Source organism: Crinia signifera, chromosome 9 (genome assembly GCF_055691185.1).
Source record: "Crinia signifera chromosome 9, ASM5569118v1, whole genome shotgun sequence".
NCBI classification, from domain to species: Eukaryota; Metazoa; Chordata; class Amphibia; order Anura; family Myobatrachidae; genus Crinia; species Crinia signifera.
This window is the reverse complement of record NC_139225.1, coordinates 145,540,093-145,561,356: the sequence shown is the minus strand read 5'-3', so window position 1 is coordinate 145,561,356 and position 21,264 is coordinate 145,540,093. Positions and strand designations below refer to the sequence as shown.

At 48.9% G+C, this 21,264-nt stretch overlaps 1 protein-coding gene across 3 annotated transcripts in view; it reads right to left on the bottom strand.

Moving 5' to 3' along the window:
- SLC44A4 (solute carrier family 44 member 4) overlaps positions 1-21,264 on the bottom strand; it is a 72,658-nt gene that overhangs the window by 2,256 nt on the left and 49,138 nt on the right. For all 3 annotated transcript variants that reach the window (XM_083160114.1, XM_083160115.1, XM_083160116.1), the window contains 12 exons: positions 14,985-15,097; positions 11,213-11,335; positions 9,671-9,770; positions 9,495-9,587; positions 8,808-8,910; positions 3,724-3,980; positions 3,264-3,358; positions 2,506-2,609; positions 2,033-2,106; positions 1,673-1,743; positions 546-640; positions 239-323 (listed from right to left, as the gene is read on the bottom strand). In XM_083160114.1, coding sequence (XP_083016240.1) covers positions 239-323; positions 546-640; positions 1,673-1,743; positions 2,033-2,106; positions 2,506-2,609; positions 3,264-3,358; positions 3,724-3,980; positions 8,808-8,910; positions 9,495-9,587; positions 9,671-9,770; positions 11,213-11,335; positions 14,985-15,097 — 1,313 coding nt within the window. The remainder of the gene's footprint in view (positions 1-238; positions 324-545; positions 641-1,672; positions 1,744-2,032; positions 2,107-2,505; positions 2,610-3,263; positions 3,359-3,723; positions 3,981-8,807; positions 8,911-9,494; positions 9,588-9,670; positions 9,771-11,212; positions 11,336-14,984; positions 15,098-21,264) is intronic.

The following is a 21,264-nucleotide window of genomic DNA, read 5'->3' as shown; positions in this document are numbered from 1 at the left end:
ATAGGTCTTGGAAATTTGCTACATCGGACCCTACAGGCCGTAGTTGTGCCACATGATTTCATGGTGGTCCATGACATTAGGTCAGGGATGAACGGCTTAATCTTTTATATTTGGCCTCACGTCTTATATAGACAGAGATGCAGCATTGAGCGATCCCTAAGGACACTTTATACATTCCTTGATACTGTAGATAAGCTCCATACACACGTTCTAGTAAAACAAGGACAGAAATACTCACAGAAGCACAGGAAGAGAGTGTCCACACACATGTTGTACACGCTAAAGAATCCCTGGGCAATCAGGTATGATCCGACAACCACCGTCTGCAAGGAAAGATAAACATTGTAAAACACCAGGATACGGAGAGTCTGTGACAACGTTTATAGTTGCAGACCATATTGGATAATCTAGACCCCAACCATTAATATTACTTGGCACACAAATTGTACGCAAGAGAGCCCCATCAAAGTCTGTATTTGGTTTTCTCTAGTTTCCAAATCACAAGCGCACTCTTGAAACGATAGTTTGGCCTTACAGCAACTCACCAAAATAGGTATCCAGTAATAGTTCAACGATGGAGACTTGAAAGCATCATTTGGGATTGGCAACCGACCGGAAAAGAAGAAGAACGCCAGGACTCCTGAGAAGGACAAGATTGGGAGAGATGTGATTAAGGTTGATCCATGTAGCTCCATAAAGTGGATGGATATGAGGAGAAGGACTAGGAACCAGAGAGAGAAGATGTTAAATGATATTAGAAGGTGTAATATTGGGGGTATTGGAGGGGGAGGACATTACAGTACATGAAATACACAGTGAACTGGTAGTCATGGTAGACCATGATGGACATGGTACTGCCCATGATAGAGGGTGAGGAGCAGGGTGGCGATTGTGCCAGCGGTAGGATTGTGGCATGAAGCATCAGGAACACATAGAATACATACTACAGGACAACATGGAGGCATACTTGCCTACTTTTGAAAACTAGTTTCAGGGAGATTATAGTTGGTAGCAGAATTTTGCACAGCGCCCCATTGAGGGGACGTGTCATGCTCCACCCACAGGGTGTGTCTGATTCCATATATGGAGAGATTGTGAAAAGAGATTGGCACCTCAAAGCATGGGTGTGCACTGCTGAGAGTAATCTTTTAAAATGATTTGTATCCAAATGTAGATGATCCCCAAAGCAGTTAGTAAGAGCCACAATACTTGTTAAAGTACTGGAAATTGGTGCTGATGCATACCTCCCAGGAGGGACACAAAGCTCTGCTCCTGGACTTGTCTCTTAATGTATTATTACCATCACCTGTTTTGAACAGGTTATCTAATAAGAAAGGTGCTTCACCACAGGTGATGGCAATCATAAATTAAAGGGAAGTGCAGGAGCAGAGCATTGTGCCCCTCCTTGAGACGGTCATGTTGGGAGGTATGTGGGTGATTCAATGTAAATGTATCTCTCTCTCATCATTTTTTCCACCAAAATGTAACAGTGTAATGTGGGCTAGGTGAAATGAGGGAGATTGCTAGACTAATGAGGGAGAGAGGGAGATTGCTGTTATTTCAGGGAGTCTCCTGCAAAATGCAGGAGGGTAGGAAACTATGCATGGAGGGTGAGAGGAAAATTATCTTAGAGAGATACGAAGGTCACAAGAGTTTTTCCAGCTGTTCTCACCTACGCCACCGACGACAATCAGTTTCCCAAAGAATATCAGCAAGTCAGTGACTTTGTCCAGGACAACCACCCTGCAGACAGACCGGACATATTAGGATATATCGAACAGGCCTTAAACACGGACAGACCACACCTCAGCAAAAGCTGGAAAAGAACCTGGAGATCTGAGGGAGCAGCGGCATGCTAAAAGCACACGTAGGTGACACGCTCAACACGCACTCAGCACGCCGAAGACACACATACTCACGGGACATATTTGCCTGGGGCAGACATTGCTAGGCCCTGTGTAGCAAGCAGGAAGTACTTAAACGGACAGATGTAATAACAACATGGGAAGAACATGGCCGTGTGCCCTTTCACCTCACTATGTTCCGCATCAGGAGCTTGAAGGCGTTCTTAGCAGAAACACAGAAATTCTTCCCATACACGGCAATCTGCACCGGGGAAAGAGGAAGACACATTGGTGACGTGAGGCGATATTGGCTGGTGACAGTCCGTGAAAAAAGGTGTTTAACAATTATGTCTTTCTTTCAATTATTTGTGTGTACTGATGCATTGTGGGATTGGAAGGTAGATACCAGAAGACCTGTTTCACGATTAGAGTCCACCACCAGGTGGTCTCTGTCATAGGGAGAGAAGACTGTAGCGGTTGTCCTATACAGTACTATACTACTATTTCCCAGCCCATCAAAATAACAGATCATCATAACAGTAATGTATAGTAATATAGGGTGCCATCTTGTGGCCGCAACTGTGCAAAACACTTGAATTCCCCCCATAGAGGTTAGGAGCAGCGTTATCTTTTTATAACAGGAGTATGCAAGGGGTGTTACCATGATATATGCATTGCGATTCAAGAACTTGATGAACTTTTCCAAACACCAGAAGCAGCATTTGAGGCAGCACATGAGGAAGCGGACGCATGGGTTTTGTGCCCCTAGTGGAGAGAAATGTAATGACACAAATATATGTACTTTGAATGTTGATTACATCTGATTTTACTAATCAAAACCTATCATTTGTTTGCACCTACTGTCTTCTTGCACCACTTGCTACATATATTGCTCCCCCCCCCTTTTCTCCAGTGTTTTAACTGTCACTAGTCAGAACTATTTTTGTTGCCAATGGCTACGGCGAATCTTCACTGGACACTAAGGCTTAAAAATTTACTAAAGCTTTAAAAAATGAAAAGAGGGGATACTGTCCATAGCAACCAATCAGATTCTAGGATGCAATAGAGAAATGATAGACAGAATAGTTGCTATGGGCAACCTCACTTCTTTTCATTTTTAAAAGCTTTCCTAAATTTACCAATCTTGCAAAATCCAAAGCTTCAAAAGCAAACTTAGGTATTGGGAATTTGGGAAAGCCCAGCAGGTGGCACACTGAGAGGGAAGAGGAAAGTAGAGTGCGCGTGGGACCGTCCAACCAGGTGGTCTACTAACTGGAGCACAGAAGAGGATGGTCTGTCTTATTTCTCACTCACCTCCAACAGGAACACATTTTATATAGGTGCCTTAGAGAAGTGGCGCACTCGGGGGGGAGCCCCCAGAGAATTCCTTTGTAAACCTGCAAGTACATGGAGTCTCACCTTTCAGTTTGTGGTCCAGATACTCCAGTATGATTCGAATCATCTGAACAATGGTGAGTATGAGGGCGCCAAAGGCGAGGGACCCCGTGTGATATCTTTGCATGTCCGAGAGAGAGAGAGAGAGAGAGAGAGAGAGAGAGAGATCACAAATCTGTGTGCTTATTAATTCTGACATTAACTTATTATTAAATGAATCTCCTAGTATGTTTACAAAGATTGTGAGAGAACCGGAAACATTATGCAACGAGCTGGGAAAGTACATGCAAGTTGCATGTACTGTATGTAGGGGAGGCTCGAGGGGAGGGGCTGCACAGTTCAAAATTAAAATAGGGGAGCCACACCCACTGCCATTACTAACGGACTCACTGGCAGTGGGTGTGGCTCCCCTATTTGAATTTCGGACTGTATTGCAGCTCCCACCCCTGGAGCCGCCACTGCATGTACATCACACACGACTCACCTCAGCGTCCTCATGAAAGCAGCGGACACAGGGAAGAATGGGATGTCCTTGGGTTTGTGGAAAGCCCAGTAGTAGGATGCAAAGGTTCCGGCTAAGACACACTGGCCCAGGGCGATGACAAAGTTAATGCACCACAGGAAGCCGAAGACATTGTATATCTGCAGGTTGAAGAGGTTTTGCTGGAAGATCCCCTCAGTGTTGTACTTGTAGAAGATGCACCGAGCCCCCTCACAGCCAGTGCTGGAGGCATTAAATGTCTGGGAGAAGGGAAGCGGGGTAGACGTTACACCTCACATTCATACAACCAAACCTGGGGGCTTATGTACTAAACAGTGGCCGTCGACTATCTGCGCTAATCACTGTCGGGCGTAAGAGAGATACCTCCAGTGTGGCTCAGTGAATTCCTTTGAGACAAAGGGTCGGATGTGTGAGGTTATCATACTCACTGTAAATCTGTAATTACTATATTTTATTAGGTGTAGTAATTAATGTACTATTTTAGTCCGTCGGTACCCTCTTATTCTCCATAGATGTTTCTATCCCCCAAATCTGTGTGTATTTCCAGATCAGATCGCTCTTGCCCTAATATGGTCTGCCAGGAAATACCCAGGAAATAATTCACCAAAAGGTTATGTCCCATTACCATACTTTTGTTCCTGCTATCACAGGAGGGTGGTAGCTGAGGGACAGTCTTCACAGGGGGTGATCCAATTCCCCTGCTATCAACAGGAAATGTTCACAGGGGGTAATCAGGACATAATGTAATCCGACTATGATTGTGTCTCTACCTTCAGCTCCTTTGTGTCAATACCAGACTTAGTGGAACCCGGCACCACAGGGGGTGATCAGCCCATAACGTAATCTTGTGTTGTATTGTATCTTGCTCTGCATATCCCTGGCCACTTCCAGACTTTCTGGAACCGACCCCAGCAGGGGGCAGAAGCAGATGGGCAGCAGCAGTACCTGGGAGGGGGGATAAACCTGACTTGAATCCACCAATAGGGATTGAGTGCAAGCCCACTGATGGTATGGAGAAGCGTGGGAAATTGGAAGTTTTTAAAATGACTGGCACACAAGCCAGGAGGAGAATTTGATGGACTGTCCTGGACTAAGAGGTTATGCTCTGTCTAGGTATCGTGTGGACTTATATGCTATCACTGCTGTGTGGAATAAGTGATAGTTTGGTGCTTTGGACTGTGATGCTACAAGGACTTTGCTACCCGGATGTTTTTATGCTACATTTGCCTCTTTTTCCTGTCTTCATCTACTTTCGTGTGCTGTGATAAAAATAAACCATATTTTGGTTTCATCTGCTCGGTGTCTGAGTGATTGAGGAACTCGTACCCTCACATTTGGCGGCAGCGACAGTGGGATCATTCAGACACCAACCATCGAGCACAGAAAGCACAGAGAACAGAGGATCAGACCATATGTAAGGAAACGGAAAATGCAATAAGGTGATGTTCAGCAAGTGAGCAGGTGTCAGTCCTGTGAAAGGGAAAATGTTTCCAAGGGAAGGAGCAGAGGAGCTCAGGGATGGAGGTTCTTCAGTGTATCGGCAGGCTGGGAAGCCGGATCTGTTATTTATTGTCAGAAAGATGCATTATATCTGGGAGTACTGGCAAGAAGCTCAGCAGATGGTCAGCGGGTGGAGAGTATCCAGCATACAGGACAAGTTGTGTTACCTGGGGGATGCATTCCTGCACTGTAAAGGTCAGGCCACCTCGTGGAATCTGCTGGGAGAGCCAGAGTTTGTAGAATTTACAGAGGAAGTGATTGCTACAGTTACCCAGATGCTACAAAGAGGACAATATTCTGAGGCTGAAGGACAAGTCCAGAATAAATTGATGCCCCAGATAGAACCAGAGGAAAGGTCTAGAAGGGGGCTACTGCAATCTGGGCAGACAACCGAGGGGTCTGCCACAGAATTAATTGTTACCGCAAGAGAAGGGTCGTTGTCAGGGGGGCCCCTAACTGCCCTTGAAGAAATGAGTATGGAGGAGCTGATAGCAGAATGTCAGCTGCGGGGTATACCAGTTCAATCCTGCACTCGCGGGGAAATCCTTCAGCAGATCCTTCACGATCAGGGAGATCCTACAAATGCATTTGCTGATTATCGGGCATGGATCCTCCATTTCGGTGCACAGCTGAGTGTGTGGGAACAATTGCAGTGTCTGGAGGAGTGCTTCGTGGTGGCAGAGGAAGAGGCGATTGATCGCGGGCTCCTGGATACCCCAGCATGGCAAGATCAGTGTCGCAGGGGGCGTGATGAAAGGCACCGTTTGCAACTGCTTCTCCCCCATCCTAGGGAGGAAGCTGCTCAGTGTTCTCTGCAGGGGGAGGTTATCCCCAACGTGAAGGAAGTGAGGCCTCTGAGCCAGGCACCCCGGGAGGAGCTGCACTACTGCTTCCCTTTTGCTGAGGTGGGAGATGCAGAATTATTAACCTGCTGCCAGGGGATCTATAAGGACTGCGCCCAGGAGGAGATCACCGTGGTTAGAGGAGTATCCAACAACATCCAGGCCACAAGCATACCAGTCGCAGATGATGTCGTGTTTCCGGCTGCCCAGCATACTCAGCTGGGGAAGGAGGCTATCGCGGAGAAGGAGGTGTGCGCAGAAGCAGCTGCAGGTGAGCATCTGGCTTTTAAGGGGACAGAGCTGACACAGCCTGTCCTGCAGCCACCAGCGGAATTGTTTGTGATGGAGGGTCCCTCCTCAGCCCTGGACATTGAGACCAAATGCTGGACTGAAATTTGCCATGCCCCTAGTTTGGGTTTGGGGGAGGAAGGACAGGACGGGGTGGTGGAAGTGCCAGGGCCAGAGCCCCTATATTGGCCTGCTGTTTGGCCCCTGTTCCTTGGGCAAGAGGGGGAGGTGGAAAGTGGTCCCTGCCCCATTGTGCCCGAGGCAAAAGTATTAGTAGGTTACAATGTTGCAGAGGGGGGGTACCCAGAATCCGAAGAAGAGGAATTGCTACAGCCCTTGTTAGTTCCAATGTATGACTTAGACTGTAATCATGCCCTTGCTGGTTCTGCAAACCAGCCGCCTTTTACAAGATGGGTTTGGTATGATGTCACCCTGTGGGACTCAGGTGGTAAATCCAAACCCCAGATTCTCTGCTCTGCATCCCGCTATTCCAGGTTGTTATTGGTTCCAGAACAGCTTGGTACCGGGACTACAATAGTAGGGGAAGGAATGTGAGGTTATCATACTCACTGTAAATCTGTAATTACTATATTTTATTAGGTGTAGTAATTAATGTACTATTTTAGTCCGTCGGTACCCTCTTATTCTCCATAGATGTTTCTATCCCCCAAATCTGTGTGTATTTCCAGATCAGATCGCTCTTGCCCTAATATGGTCTGCCAGGAAATACCCAGGAAATAATTCACCAAAAGGTTATGTCCCATTACCATACTTTTGTTCCTGCTATCACAGGAGGGTGTTAGCTGAGGGACAATCTTCACAGGGGGTGATCCAATTCCCCTGCTACCAACAGGAAATGTTCACAGGGGGTAATCAGGACATAATGTAATCCGACTATGATTGTGTCTCTACCTTCAGCTCCTTTGTGTCAATACCAGACTTAGTGGAACCCGGCACCACAGGGGGTGATCAGCCCATAACGTAATCTTGTGTTGTATTGTATCTTGCTCTGCATATCCCTGGCCACTTCCAGACTTTCTGGAACCGACCCCAGCAGGGGGCAGAAGCAGATGGGCAGCAGCAGTACCTGGGAGGGGGGATAAACCTGACTTGAATCCACCAATAGGGATTGAGTGCAAGCCCACTGATGGTATGGAGAAGCGTGGGAAATTGGAAGTTTTTAAAATGACTGGCACACAAGCCAGGAGGAGAATTTGATGGACTGTCCTGGACTAAGAGGTTATGCTCTGTCTAGGTATCGTGTGGACTTATATGCTATCACTGCTGTGTGGAATAAGTGATAGTTTGGTGCTTTGGACTGTGATGCTACAAGGACTTTGCTACCCGGATGTTTTTATGCTACATTTGCCTCTTTTTCCTGTCTTCATCTACTTTCGTGTGCTGTGATAAAAATAAACCATATTTTGGTTTCATCTGCTCGGTGTCTGAGTGATTGAGGAACTCGTACCCTCACAGGATGCACTAAGTCTCGGAGAGTGATAAAATGAGAAGTGATAAAGTACCAACCAATCAGCTCCTAAATGTTAAGTTACAGGCTGTGTTTGAAAAATAACAGTTAGGAGCTGAATGGTTGGTGCTCCATGATTACAGAGAGAGAGAGAGGGTGCAAATGCACTATGCGAGCATTACATTATATAATAAGAGGTTGTTGGTATGTCATTGGCCAAGAGGTGACCTGGATGATTGGTGGGCAGGCCAATATCACTGGCCAATGATATACCAACACAACCTCTTATTATATAATGTAATGATCGCATAGCGCATTTGCACCCTCGCTTTCTGTGTAAACCTTTTTATTCTCAGCAGATGGCACCTTTCATTACTGAGGGTGTGCAATTTAGAGCCATTTTTCCCTGCTCCATGAATTAGTACATCTGCCCCATAAGGCCTCTTGGGCAATGAGAGTACAGTGAATGGGCTTGGCAGCCGTCCAATCAGAGCTGTGGAAATAAGAGGTGTAAGATGGCCACACTTTATGAGTCCTTAGTAACAACGCATCCAGCGCTGGGAACTACTGTGTTTACGTCTATGGCGGGTATTTATCTGACATAGATTTACTATTATTTGACACTTCTAGGCAGCTTAGAATGTGAGGCACCCAATATAAAATCATTTGTGCTGCAGCTCAAGAACTATAAAAGCTAGTCAGTATACAAGAAGACCACTATCTAATGGGCAGCCATGTTACTGTGGCCCAGGCCTCCAGACAGGCGTGGGTACTTTATACCTGCCCACCCTCCCTCCTACCGCTCTGTGTCCCTGCTTAGAGAATATTCTCATGAATATTGTTCAGCCCACAACATGGCTGCCTCCGCTGCAAGAGACAGTTTCTCTAAGTAAGACCGAATGGGCCACTTTAGAACTCGCACCCTAAATGACACATTTCTAGGAACAGAAACACACGGTCGCACTTACCGTCGGATCACAAGAGGTGTTGGCAGTTATATTTGAACACCCCGGCATGGTGGAGTTCACAGTAGACAGGACATATAATGGAGTACCTGAAGTTGCCAAATATCTGGGAGAAGTTAAGGGACCTTTAAATCATCTGGTTCAATTCCACAATGTTGGTGAAAATGGCAGGGTGACCAAAACTCTATCCTAAAAGTACTCGTAAGCAACACTTGGAAATGGGTAGGTAATGCTAGGAAGCATTTAGGGTTATGGGTCTACTATTGTGTACCATTTTAGTTTACAATTAATAGTTATTAATATTAATTATCCTTCCCTATCTCCTTCAATTTCCTTCAGCTTCGCGTAATACAAAAGTAGAGATTTATCACAGCTTGGTCAAAGATAATGATATCGAGATTAAATACCAATCAATCAGATCCTGTTATTTTTCAAACACAACCTCCAACAGAGGGTGCTGATTGGCTGGCACTTTATCTCTCTCCAAGATTTGATCAATCTCCCTCAAAAACTTAATCAACTTTCTGATATCGTAAACAATATGGCTGCCTGCACATGCAGCCATTTTGTGGTCTGATCTGGTGTATGAATCCACTTGCAAAGATGGACATCTATGAGGTGAGAATATTGGTGCATTACCATGAGTGTACAGTACAGGGAATTCCCAGACTTATACTGGCGGAAGGATACAGTGCTGTAATACCCCAGTATGCCACGCAGACGAGCAGGAGGACGAATGTGACAATAGGATAGAACAAGGAGGACATGATGTGGCCAATCGCCCTGTGGAGGGAAACACAACAAAGTCACTCTCCTGCGCATTACCACGAAACCGCATTCCGACCGATACAGGTTCCCGCACTTACTTGCTGGCTTCTTTAATCAGCGCAATTGCGATGAGAATCCTCTTACGTAGGAACAGCAAAAGTAACAAGAGAATAACTTCAACCACGATGAGTATAATAACTGTAGGAATGAGGATAATTATGTCACCAAGCGGATAATTATGTCACCAAGAGGATAATTATGTCACCGAGGAGACTTCCTTTCGGATCTACATACTAAGTACAATATAGAAGAATGGCTTCGGTCAGTGCCGTACGTTAAATAAACTGCTACAGAATGAACCAAGTTGTCGGCCCATTTATCAATGAGTGATAAAAAGCACTGTGGAGAATAAATAGTGCTCCATTCAATTGGCCCCAACTGCCATTTTATACAGATGGCAGTTGGGAGCTGGACACAGGACAGTAATGGGCCGATTGGCTGGAACATCATTTATCGTTCACAATGAGTTTTCTAAATGAGCCCACATTTGTGTATATGGGCACTGATTCAGGACTGCTCGGTAAGCAGCGGTCTTTCGCTGCTTAGAGAGCAGCTTAACATCTCCTGGCCAAATTGGACATCTGTTTAAATCTTTGCACTTTGTTTGTATTCAGGGGTGTAGTCGTCCAGTTGGTGCTGGTTAAACAAATCTGTTTTAAAAACTAGCTGGAATTTCCAGAATCTTACCAAATCTCTCACTTTCTGTTTCTCTTACCCTAATACAGTGGTTCCCAAACTGTGCGCCTAGGCTCCCTGGGGTGCCTTGGAGCACTTGCAGGGGTGCCTCAGGTTGGTGGTCCAGAACCAATTCAAGTTATTTATGGCCAATGAAATAGTCAAAATCAGTGCTTGTGGCTTCCAATTAAGAATATGTGGGTAAACAGAAGTGAATCATGTTTCTCACCACATAAATGGACCTAAGGAAAACATTTAAATCACAACTAATTTAATATTTTTCCTGAAATTAGTAACCAACTTTTGGCCTAGGAGGTGCCATGAAAAAATATTGTGATACTTTAGGGTGCCGTGATTCAAAAAGTTTGGGAACAACTGCCCTAATACATTTCACCCTGGAAGTCCTCCTAGTAAAGTTATTAAATTAGTTGTTCTAGGACTATTGCTGTTGTAGTATTAGTTTTGGACAACAGATGGTGCTACAGGACACCTTACTAAAATCAGGCATGTAGTTTCACAACAGCTGGAGGGCCAAAGTTTGGATAAGTCCCATCATGCCTTGCCACAGTTTTGCTATTAGGGAATGCTAAAACTATGGCAAGGCATGCTGGGATGTGTAGTTTCACAACAGTTGGAGGGCCATCGTTTGGACATGCCTGATCTAAAGTAACTAGAGGCCCTTCTACTGTTATCTATTTCAGGGAGAGACTCCTATAAACCATACCACCCAACTGTCCCGATTATCGCATGACTGTCCTGCTTTTATTTTGGGACATTCCGCGTTAGTAATGGCAGCACCTGTGCACCAGCTAGGTGGTTTGGAAAATATCAATGTCAACCACTGATGGTGACCATCCCTAATACTGGGGAATTATAAATATAGAGCAGTGCTGAGTAGAACTTACAGATAGCCAGCCACGTCTCTTTGACTTGTCCGTAAGCGCTGACGTTGAAGGTGAAGCCCACATCGGCCACGGTCTGTCCTGCCTTGTTCAGCGTGTCATATTCCATGTAGCAGTGATAGATTCCTGTGAGGGGAAACCCATCAGTAGACAGAGTGGTGGAAGGAGAGACAGGCAGTTAGAGATACAGGGTGAGATGTATCAAATGGAAAATGCAGTAAAACCCCGGTTTTACCACATTTTTCTATGTATCAAAAATGATACCGCAGTGAAGGGTATCACCACCTTTGGGTGGCGATACCCTATAGAAGCCTATGGGCTTCTTTTCGCCGTCCGCCGACGCAAGCCCGCCGCCTTGCCGACCCCCCCTCTGGCTTACCTTCCTGAAGGGTCCTCCTGGACCCTGGAAGGTAAACCTCTCCTCCCCCTAGTAACGCAGCCGGACATCCTTCCGGCTGCAGGGGGGAGGAGGAGGCGCCGGGGACAGCTTGCTTAGCTGTCCCCGGCGTGATGCCGTGTGAGGGATGCAGGAGCCGGCTGGGAGGTGACGGAGACCCCCCGCACACCACATTCCAGGTATCGCGGGGGGCCTCCGTCACCGCACCACGATGCCAGCTGCATGTTAGTACATAGTACGGCGGCATCGCGGCGGGGAAGGGGGGGGGGAGAAGGGCGGCGATGTATTTTAATACATCCCGCCCACAGGCTGCGGGAACATTTGTAAGGAAGGGAGAAACAAAGAGACTGAGAACGCTGATGCCTGGGTCAGAACACGGTGATGAAGATACAAGAACATTAATTGTCTATGGTATATATTCAATTGATGCCGGATCCATTCCGAAATTGTTTTGCCGTAATGGAGCCATCATCTATTATTCAATCAGGGCCGGCGCTACCCACTCAGCAGAGGATGCAAAGCAGGTAGGCGCCGTGCAGGAGAGGCGCTGTCAGTGCTGTGCATCCTCTGCTGTCCTCCGTGCCTGCCGGCTGCTGCTGAGCCTGTCACACTTCATCACAGGCAGCAGCGCCGGAGGCACAGAGATCCCTTCTGCTTATTATCAGCTGGTCATCGGCAGGGTCCGAAAGGGGGCGGAGCTACACTGACGGAGGGGGCGTGGCCACACGGACCAGAAGGGGCGGAGCTACAAGGGAGCAAGGCTGACTGAAGACACCAGGAAACAGGAGAGGATGAGCTGCCACTGCCACCATTGTAAAGTGTGAGTGTACTAATGTCGGTAACAGATGTGGGCACGTGTGTAGGCAGCACTACTAATGTCAGCAACTGGTGTGGGCACATGTGTAGGCAGCACTTCTAATGTCAGCAACTGGTGTGGGCACATGTGTAGGCAGCACTACTAATGTCGGCAACTGGTGTGGGCACATATGTAGGCAGCGCTACTAATGTCGGCAACTGGTGTGGGCACGCATATAGGCAACGCTACTAATGTCGGCAACTGGTGTGGGCACGCATACAGGCAACGCTACTAATGTCGGCAGCTGATGTGGGCACGTGTATAGGCAGCGCTGCTAATGTCAGCAACTGGTGTGGGCATGTCTATATGCAGCGCTACTAATGTCGGCAACTCGTGTGGGCACGTGTGTAGGCAGCGGTACTACTGTCGGCAAATGGTGTGGGCACGTGTAGAGGCAGCACTACTAATGTCGGCAACTGGTGTGGACATGTGTAGAGGCAGCACTACTAATGTCGGCAACTGGTGTGGGCATATGGTTACACAGTGCTACTACTGTCGGCAACTGGTGTGGGCACTACGTTTAAGCAGAGGTACTACTTTCAGGCAACTGGTGTGGGCATGTGTTTAAGCAGAGCAACTACTTTTGGCAACTGGTGTGGGTGTTATGTATAAGCAGAGGTACTACTGTCAGCATCTGGAGTGGGTATATGGTTACGCAGCGCTACTACTGTCGGCAACTGCTGTGGGCACTACTTGTAAGCAGAGCAACTACTTTTCGCAACTGGTGTGGGTGTTAAGAATAAGCAACGCTACAAATGTGGGCATATTCAGGAGTACTCGGGGCATTAGGTGTAGCATAATGTGTGTCAATGTCATATGGGCATTATAGTGCATGGCATATTATGTAAGGGGAATTACAGTGTGTGGCATAATGTGTAATGGGCATAATGGTGTTCTGCATATTGTGCAAGGGGCATCATGATGTGTGGCATTACGAATAATGTGCATTACTGTGTGTGGTTACTATAATGTGTTATGGGTTTTGAGGTGTGAAGCATAATGTGTTATGGGGATTATGGTGTTATTGGTACTTTTATGTGACCACGCCAATTCCCCATGAAGCCACGTTTCTATAATTTTGCGCGCGCCTTCGGCGTGCACTGTCCCTGTTTTTTTCACACATGGCACCGAAATGGCTACTTACGGCACTGGTGAATAAGATTGTGCTACTAAGTAGTGTAATTTGGAGTGGGAGCATTATTGTGTGGCCACACCCCTCCCTTTGTAAAGTTTGGGTGGGCGCAAATTTATGGTTTGCAGGAGGGCGCCGAACCCCCTAGCACCGGCCCTGTATTCAATGCAGCGGCTTGGCCGACGATTGGTGCTCACCCAGCACGCGCTGGGACCGGGTAAGCACGGCGGCGGGAGTCAGGACGGGGCCGGTTGAGCTGCTCTCACTTGGGGGGAGATTCTCTAAGAATCTCCGCCCCCCTTCGCCGCCTATCGCATATTTAATTATCGCATATGCTGTAACATATGCGATAATTAAGGCAAAGGACAGCTCTTGCGTTAAGAGCTGTCCTTTGCGGTGAGAGTCGCCGGGTCCCAGCAGGTCCCGGCGGCTCTCCCCTCCCTCCCACACCCGGCGCTGCTGCTGCTGCGCCGGGCTCTCCTCCTCCCTGCACCCGGAAGAGGATCAGTGCAGGGAGGAGGTCACAGGTCCGGGCAGCACTGTGCGGGGCGGCGGAGGGTTGCGATAGAAGCCCATTGGCTTCTATTGGGCATCGCCAGATTTTTCTGGCGATGCCCCCAGCCGGGTACAGCATCCCAAAATGCGGTAAAAACCCCGATAACGGGGTTACACATGCCACACAGGGTTTTTACCGCATTTTTAGCTTAGAGAATCTCCCCCTTGGCCCGGCGGTGGGACAGGTGAGTGCGGTTAGTGGGTACGGGAATCGGCGGGCAGCAGCTGTGGTTCCGTCAAAAGCAGGTGGATTAGCGGCTATTCCGTCAATCCACCTGGTTTTTGGCAGATTGTAACATTTCGACCAGCCGGAAAAAAAACCAACTAGCATTTATGTAGAAAACTGACATCTTTTCAGCAGGACGGCAGTTTCGACATGCAATGAATATACCCCTATGACTGTCAGTGGATCCCCAGAAAGAATGACCACTGACATCAATAGTTTTGATTAAAGATTCAATAAACATATAAGGGATGGGATCCAGTCAGAGAGTAGGGAGGGAATCCGGAACCACAGTTTTAACACAGTAAAAGTTGCAGACTTCGTTCAGTGTCAATCAAAAATACCACATTGAGAAACCATATGGGGGCTTATTCATACCAGTAACACTACCCTGAAGGATATTTCAGTGACAATATGGTCAGTTATCCTCCTGTTGTTTTGTAATCTTATAGCCCCCTGTGGTACACTCACAGCAGATTCATTTCACCTTGGAGAAACGAATGATAGATAGATAGATAGATAGATAGATAGATAGATAGATAGATAGATAGATAGATAGATAGATAGATAGTGTATTGCAGGGCTGAGTACTGTGGTGCAGCTGGTATTTACCGTAACCAATAACTCCAATAACACCGATGATGAGTACCCACACCAGGATCCCGGCAGTAAACCGCAGCAAGATCAGGAAGAGGAGACTGACTACCATGGCAATAGCCAGAGCTCTGGAACACGATGGGATAAAGGATCACAAAAAGAAAGTCATCACGCCATCTAGATTATTCTTAGAACTGGAACTATTACTGTATTAACAGCATGCATTATCTTCTACATTAATGATACACCACGTTGTGGGCTGATGGCTCCTGCTTCCTCCAGCATACTCTTTCATATCCACCTGTCACTGTAACCTCCCATGCTGCCCAGCTTCTCCATCTCTCCCCACGCTGCCTGCTTCTTCCATCATACCCCTCCATATCCACCTGTCTCTGTAACCTCCCATGCTGCCCAGTTTCTCCATCTCTCCCCACGCTGCCTGCTTCCTCCACCATACCCCTCCATATCCACCTGTCTCTGTAACCTCCTATGCTGCCCAGCTTCTCCATCTCTCCCCATGCTGCCTGCTTCCTCATCATACTCCTCCATATCCACCTGTCTCTGTAACCTCCCATGCTGCCCAGTTTCTCCATCTCTCCCCACGCTGCCTGCTTCCTCCATCATACTCCTCCATATCCACCTGTCTCTGTAACCTCCCATGCTGCCCAGTTTCTCCATCTCTCCCCACGCTGCCTGCTTCCTCCATCACACTCCTCCATATCCACCTGTCTCTGTAACCTCCCATGCTGCCTAGTTTCTCCATCTCTCCCCATGCTGCCTGCTTCCTTCATCATACCCCTCCATATCCACCTGTCTCTGTAACCTCCCATGCTGCCCAATTTCTCCATCTCTCCCCATGCTGCCTGCTTCCTCATCATACTCCTCCATATCCACCTGTCTCTGTAGCCTCCCATGCTGCCCAATTTCTCCATCTCTCCCCATGCTGCCTGCTTCCTCCATCATATACCCCTCCATATCCACCTGTCTCTGTAACCTCCCATGCTGCCCAATTTCTCCATCTCTCCCCATGCTGCCTGCTTCCTCATCATACTCCTCCATATCCACCTGTCTCTGTAGCCTCCCACGCTGCCCAGTTTCTCCATCTCTCCTAGGGTTACCACCCGTCCGGGATTACTCCGGACAGTCCGGTAATTGACACCGGCGTCCGGAGTCCGGAAGGGTGGCTGTCCCGGACTATACATAGTCCGGGAATTGATCTCACCCCCGCCTGGCAGCGGCCAGCGGCACGGCCGAATACTGTAGGCAGCCATCACAGTGTGACTGTGTGAGTGTCACATTTAGTGACACCCACATGACGCCACGAGACATACCATACCAACTGAAGAAGGAAGATGGAGGGGGCGGCCACGGGGCGGTGACACACGTCGGGAACCGACCTGTCCTCTTCAGAATTCTTATCCATTGACGCTCACTTGGAGGACGAGGGAGGTGGGACACAGACTTGTAAGTGTCACTGTGACAGGTCTGACTCCTCCCCGGCTCCTCCTGCGGGCAGCAGCTGCGGCGCGACACAAACCAGCGGCCCGCCTGATAGAGTGTGACACGTGAGTGCTGCTGAGGCTGCCTGTGTCGGACTCAGTGAGTTAATGTGGGCTTGTGGCACCGCGCAGCACTGGCATCTTTCAGTAGTTATGATATGGGCTGTATTTACTAAGCAATGGACTTTTCTAGACCAGCTATTTTTGCTTGTAATATTTAAATAGTAATTGTAACATCAGGCAGACACTGTGAGGATGTGATGAAGTCCACTGCTTAGTAAATATACTGTACCCACCTTTTTACTGTGTTTTTTAAGCAACAGTACTTACTACTTAACAATGTTTATTTTCTCCCATTTTATGTTTTATGGACCTAAATTAATAGCTAAATCAAGTATAAGTTTATATAGAGTATTTTAATTAATTGAACTGGGAAAACTGCTCTAAAAGACCTATTGAGACAATTTATATCAGTGCTGACATACTAGTAGTCAGAAGAACAGCGTCAATCCAGATCATTTCTGTGCTAGTATCCTACAGCCTCTGAAAGTTCTCATAGTGAGGTATGGGTAAAAACCGGACCAGGACAAGACCCCCAGACCAGACTTCAAAATCTGCAGTCCGGAGCTTGTAGCATCTGGTCCGGGGGTGTCCTGTCTGGGGGTGTCCTGTCTGGGTGGGCTGCCTGTGACACCTGTCACCAGGGAGTGGAAGAGGGGGAGAATAAAGCCTCCCTGTATGGTCCGGGCATGTACCAAAAACCGGACGGTCCGGACCACACGGGGAGGCTGCAATCTCCACTTCCCCATGTCCCTGATGATAGCTATCACAGGAACCCCCCCAAACAAGACACCCTCCCCGGACCGGACACTACAAGCCCCGGACTGCAGATTTTGATGTCTGGTCCGGCGGTCCGGGTCCGGTTTTTACATAGTCCCCTCATAGTGTCCTTTTCAGTAAGGAGACATTTATCTGCTCTTAGGGTCAGTTTATATGATATCTGGATGATCAGTCAGTAGGTCAACACCACATAGTCCACATAATCAAAAGTAGGGTTACCATCCGGGATTACTCTGGACAACCCAGTAATTAAGCCCGGTGTCTGGAGTCCGGATGGTGTTCCCGGACTATACAATGTCTGGGAACAATGTCTGGGCCAGCTCTTTCCAGGGTATGTATATGGCGCAGAAGGCGGAAGCTCCCCAAGGACACTGGGTCAGGGGGGCTGCACTTGTGATCCAGCGGTCCTCTTCCCTCCCGGCGCCATTTGAATTTTGGGTGGCTGCCACTGTGACATCAGGCTGGCTGCTTCCTGTCTGTGTCCAGTGGCAACCACTGCCAGTTCCAGGGTGCCTGTGCCCTGCCAGCTGCCCTACAGAGCAGACTGAGACTGCTAGTAAGTGGGCACTAGCCGGGGAAGTACATCTTGCAGTGTGTAGTGCTACCTGCCCTAGAGGCTACAGCCCAGGGTGGCTGTGTGAGTCTGAGGCTGCCCTGTTCCCAGCGTGCTGAACCGCGTAATGTAACTTGCAATGTAAATGTCAGACCTGCTGTACGTTCTCTACTCAGCTGCCTGCTGCTGTCACCCTCACCTCCCCTGTGGTAGCAAGCATCTCACTCCCCTTGGCAATGAGCATGCAATAACGTGTAATGGGCATTCTGGTATGTGGTATAATATGGGTGTGTGACGTGTAATAGTCATTATGGTGCAAATTTTTGGTGCGCGCCTTGGCCGCGCACTGTCCATTTTGTCCTTATTTTCTTTCTAAATTTTACACTCATGGCATAACGTGTAATGGGCATCACGATGTGTGGCATAATGGGCATCAGTGTGTGGCATAACGTGTAATGGGGGGCATTGCAGTGTGTGATGTGACGTAATGTGTATGTGGCATTACCATGTGCGAAATCAAGAATAAATTTGAAGCAAATGTAAAAAAAAAACATAAAGAGATCAAGGGGCGTGGCTGGAGGCGGGTCAATGGGTGGGCTGTGGGTGTGTCGAGGGGCGGGTCATTGTCCGGGAATCGCTCAACACAAAGGTGGTAACCCTAATCTCTCCCCACGCTGCCTGCTTCCTCCATCATACTCCTCCATATCCACCTGTCTCTGTAACCTCCTATGCTGCCCAGTTTCTCCATCTCTCCCCACGCTGTCTGCTTCCTCCATCATACTCCTCCATATCATCTTGTCTCTGTAACCTCACATGCTGCCCAGTTTCTCCATCTCTCCCCACGCTGCCTGCTTCCTCCATCATACCCCTCCATATCCACCTGTCTCTGTAACCTCCCATGCTGCCCAGCTTCTCCATCTCTCCCCACGCTGCCTGCTTCCTCATCATACTCCTCCATATCCACCTGTCTCTGTAACCTCCTATGCTGCCCAGATTCTCCATCTCTCCCCACGCTGCCTGCTTCCTCCATCATACCCCTCCATATCCACCTGTCTCTGTAACCTCCCATGCTGCCCAGCTTCTCCATCTCTCCCCACGCTGCCTGCTTCCTCATCATACTCCTCCATATCCACCTGTCTCTGTAACCTCCCATGCTGCCCAGTTTCTCCATCTCTCCCCACGCTGCCTGCTTCCTCCATCATACCCCTCCATATCCACTTGTCTCTGTAACCTCCTATGCTGCCCAGTTTCTCCATCTCTCCCCACGCTGCCTGCTTCCTCCATCATACTCCTCCATATCCACCTGTCTCTGTAACCTCCCATGCTGCCCAGCTTCTCCATCTCTCCCCACGCTGCCTGTTTCCTCATCTTACCCCTCCATATCCACCTGTCTCTGTAGCCTCCCACGCTGCCCAGTTTCTCCATCTCTCCCCACGCTGCCTGCTTCCTCCATCATACCCCTCCATATCCACCTGTCTCTGTAACCTCCCATGCTGCCCATTTTTTCCATCTCTCCCCACGCTGCCTGCTGCCTCATCATACCCCCTCCATATCCACCTGTCTGTAACCTCCCATGCTGCCCAGCTTCTCCAGCTCTCCCCACGCTGCCTGCTTCTTCATCATACCCCTCCATATCCACCTGTCTCTGTAACCTCCCATGCTGCCCATTTTCTCCATCTCTCCCCACGCTGCCTGCTGCCTCATCATACCCCCTCCATATCCACCTGTCTGTAACCTCCCATGCTGCCCAGCTTCTCCAGCTCTCCCCACGCTGCCTGCTGCCTCGTCAAACCCCTCCATATTCACCTGCTACTGTAACCACCCATGCTGCCCAGTTTCTCCATCTCTCCCCATGCTGCCTGCTTCCTCATCTTACCCCTCCATATCCACCTGTCTCTGTAACCTCCCATGCTGCCCAGTTTCTCCATCTCTGCCCACGCTGCCTGCTTCCTCATCTTACCCCTCCATATCCACCTGTCTCTGTAACCTCCCATGCTGCCCAGTTTCTCCATCTCTCCCCTCGCTGCCTGCTTCCTCCATCATACCCCTCCATATCCACCTGTCTCTGTAACCTCCCATGCTGCCTAGTTTCTCCATCTCTCCCCACGCTGCCTGCTTCCTCCATCATACTCCTCCATATCCACCTGTCTCTGTAACCTCCCATGCTGCGCAGTTTCTCCATCTCTCCCCACGCTGCCTGCTTCCTCCATCATACTCCTCCATATCCACCGGTCTCTGTAACCTCCCATGCTCCCCAGTTTCTCCATCTCTCCCCACGCTGCCTGCTTCCTCCATCATACTCCTCCATATCCACCTGTCTCTGTAACCACCCATGCTGCCCAGTTTCTCCATCTCTCCCCATGCTGCCTGCTTCCTCATCTTACCCCTCCATATCCACCTGTCTCTGTAACCTCCCATGCTGCCCAGCTTCTCCATCTCTCCCCACGCTGTCTGCTTCCTTCATCATACCCCTCCATATCCACCTGTCTATGTAACCTCCCATGCTGCCCAGTTTCTCCATCTCTCCCCACGCTGCCCGCTTCCTCCATCATACTCCTTCATATCCACCTGTCTCTGTAACCTTCCATGCTGCCCAGTTTCTCCATCTCTGCCCACGCTGCCTGCTTCCTCATCATACTCCTCCATATCCACCTGTCTCTGTAACCTCCTATGCTGCCCAGATTCTCCATCTCTCCCCACGCTGCCTGCTTCCTCCATCATACCCCTCCATATCCACCTGTCTCTGTAACCTCCCATGCTGCCCAGCTTCTCCATCTCTCCCCACGCTGCCTGCTTCCTCATCATACTCCTCCATATCCACCTGTCTCTGTAACCTCCCATGCTGCCCAGTTTCTCCATCTCTCCCCACGCTGCCTGCTTCCTCCATCATACCCCTCCATATCCACTTGTCTCTGTAACCTCCTATGCTGCCCAGTTTCTCCATCTCTCCCCACGCTGCCTGCTTCCTCCATCACACTCCTCCATATCCACCTGTCTCTGTAACCTCCCATGCTGCCCAGCTTCTCCATCTCTCCCCACGCTGCCTGTTTCCTCATCTTACCCCTCCATATCCACCTGTCTCTGTAGCCTCCCACGCTGCCCAGTTTCTCCATCTCTCCCCACGCTGCCTGCTTCCTCCATCATACCCCTCCATATCCACCTGTCTCTGTAACCTCCCATGCTGCCCATTTTTTCCATCTCTCCCCACGCTGCCTGCTGCCTCATCATACCCCCTCCATATCCACCTGTCTGTAACCTCCCATGCTGCCCAGCTTCTCCAGCTCTCCCCACGCTGCCTGCTTCTTCATCATACCCCTCCATATCCACCTGTCTCTGTAACCTCCCATGCTGCCCATTTTCTCCATCTCTCCCCACGCTGCCTGCTGCCTCATCATACCCCCTC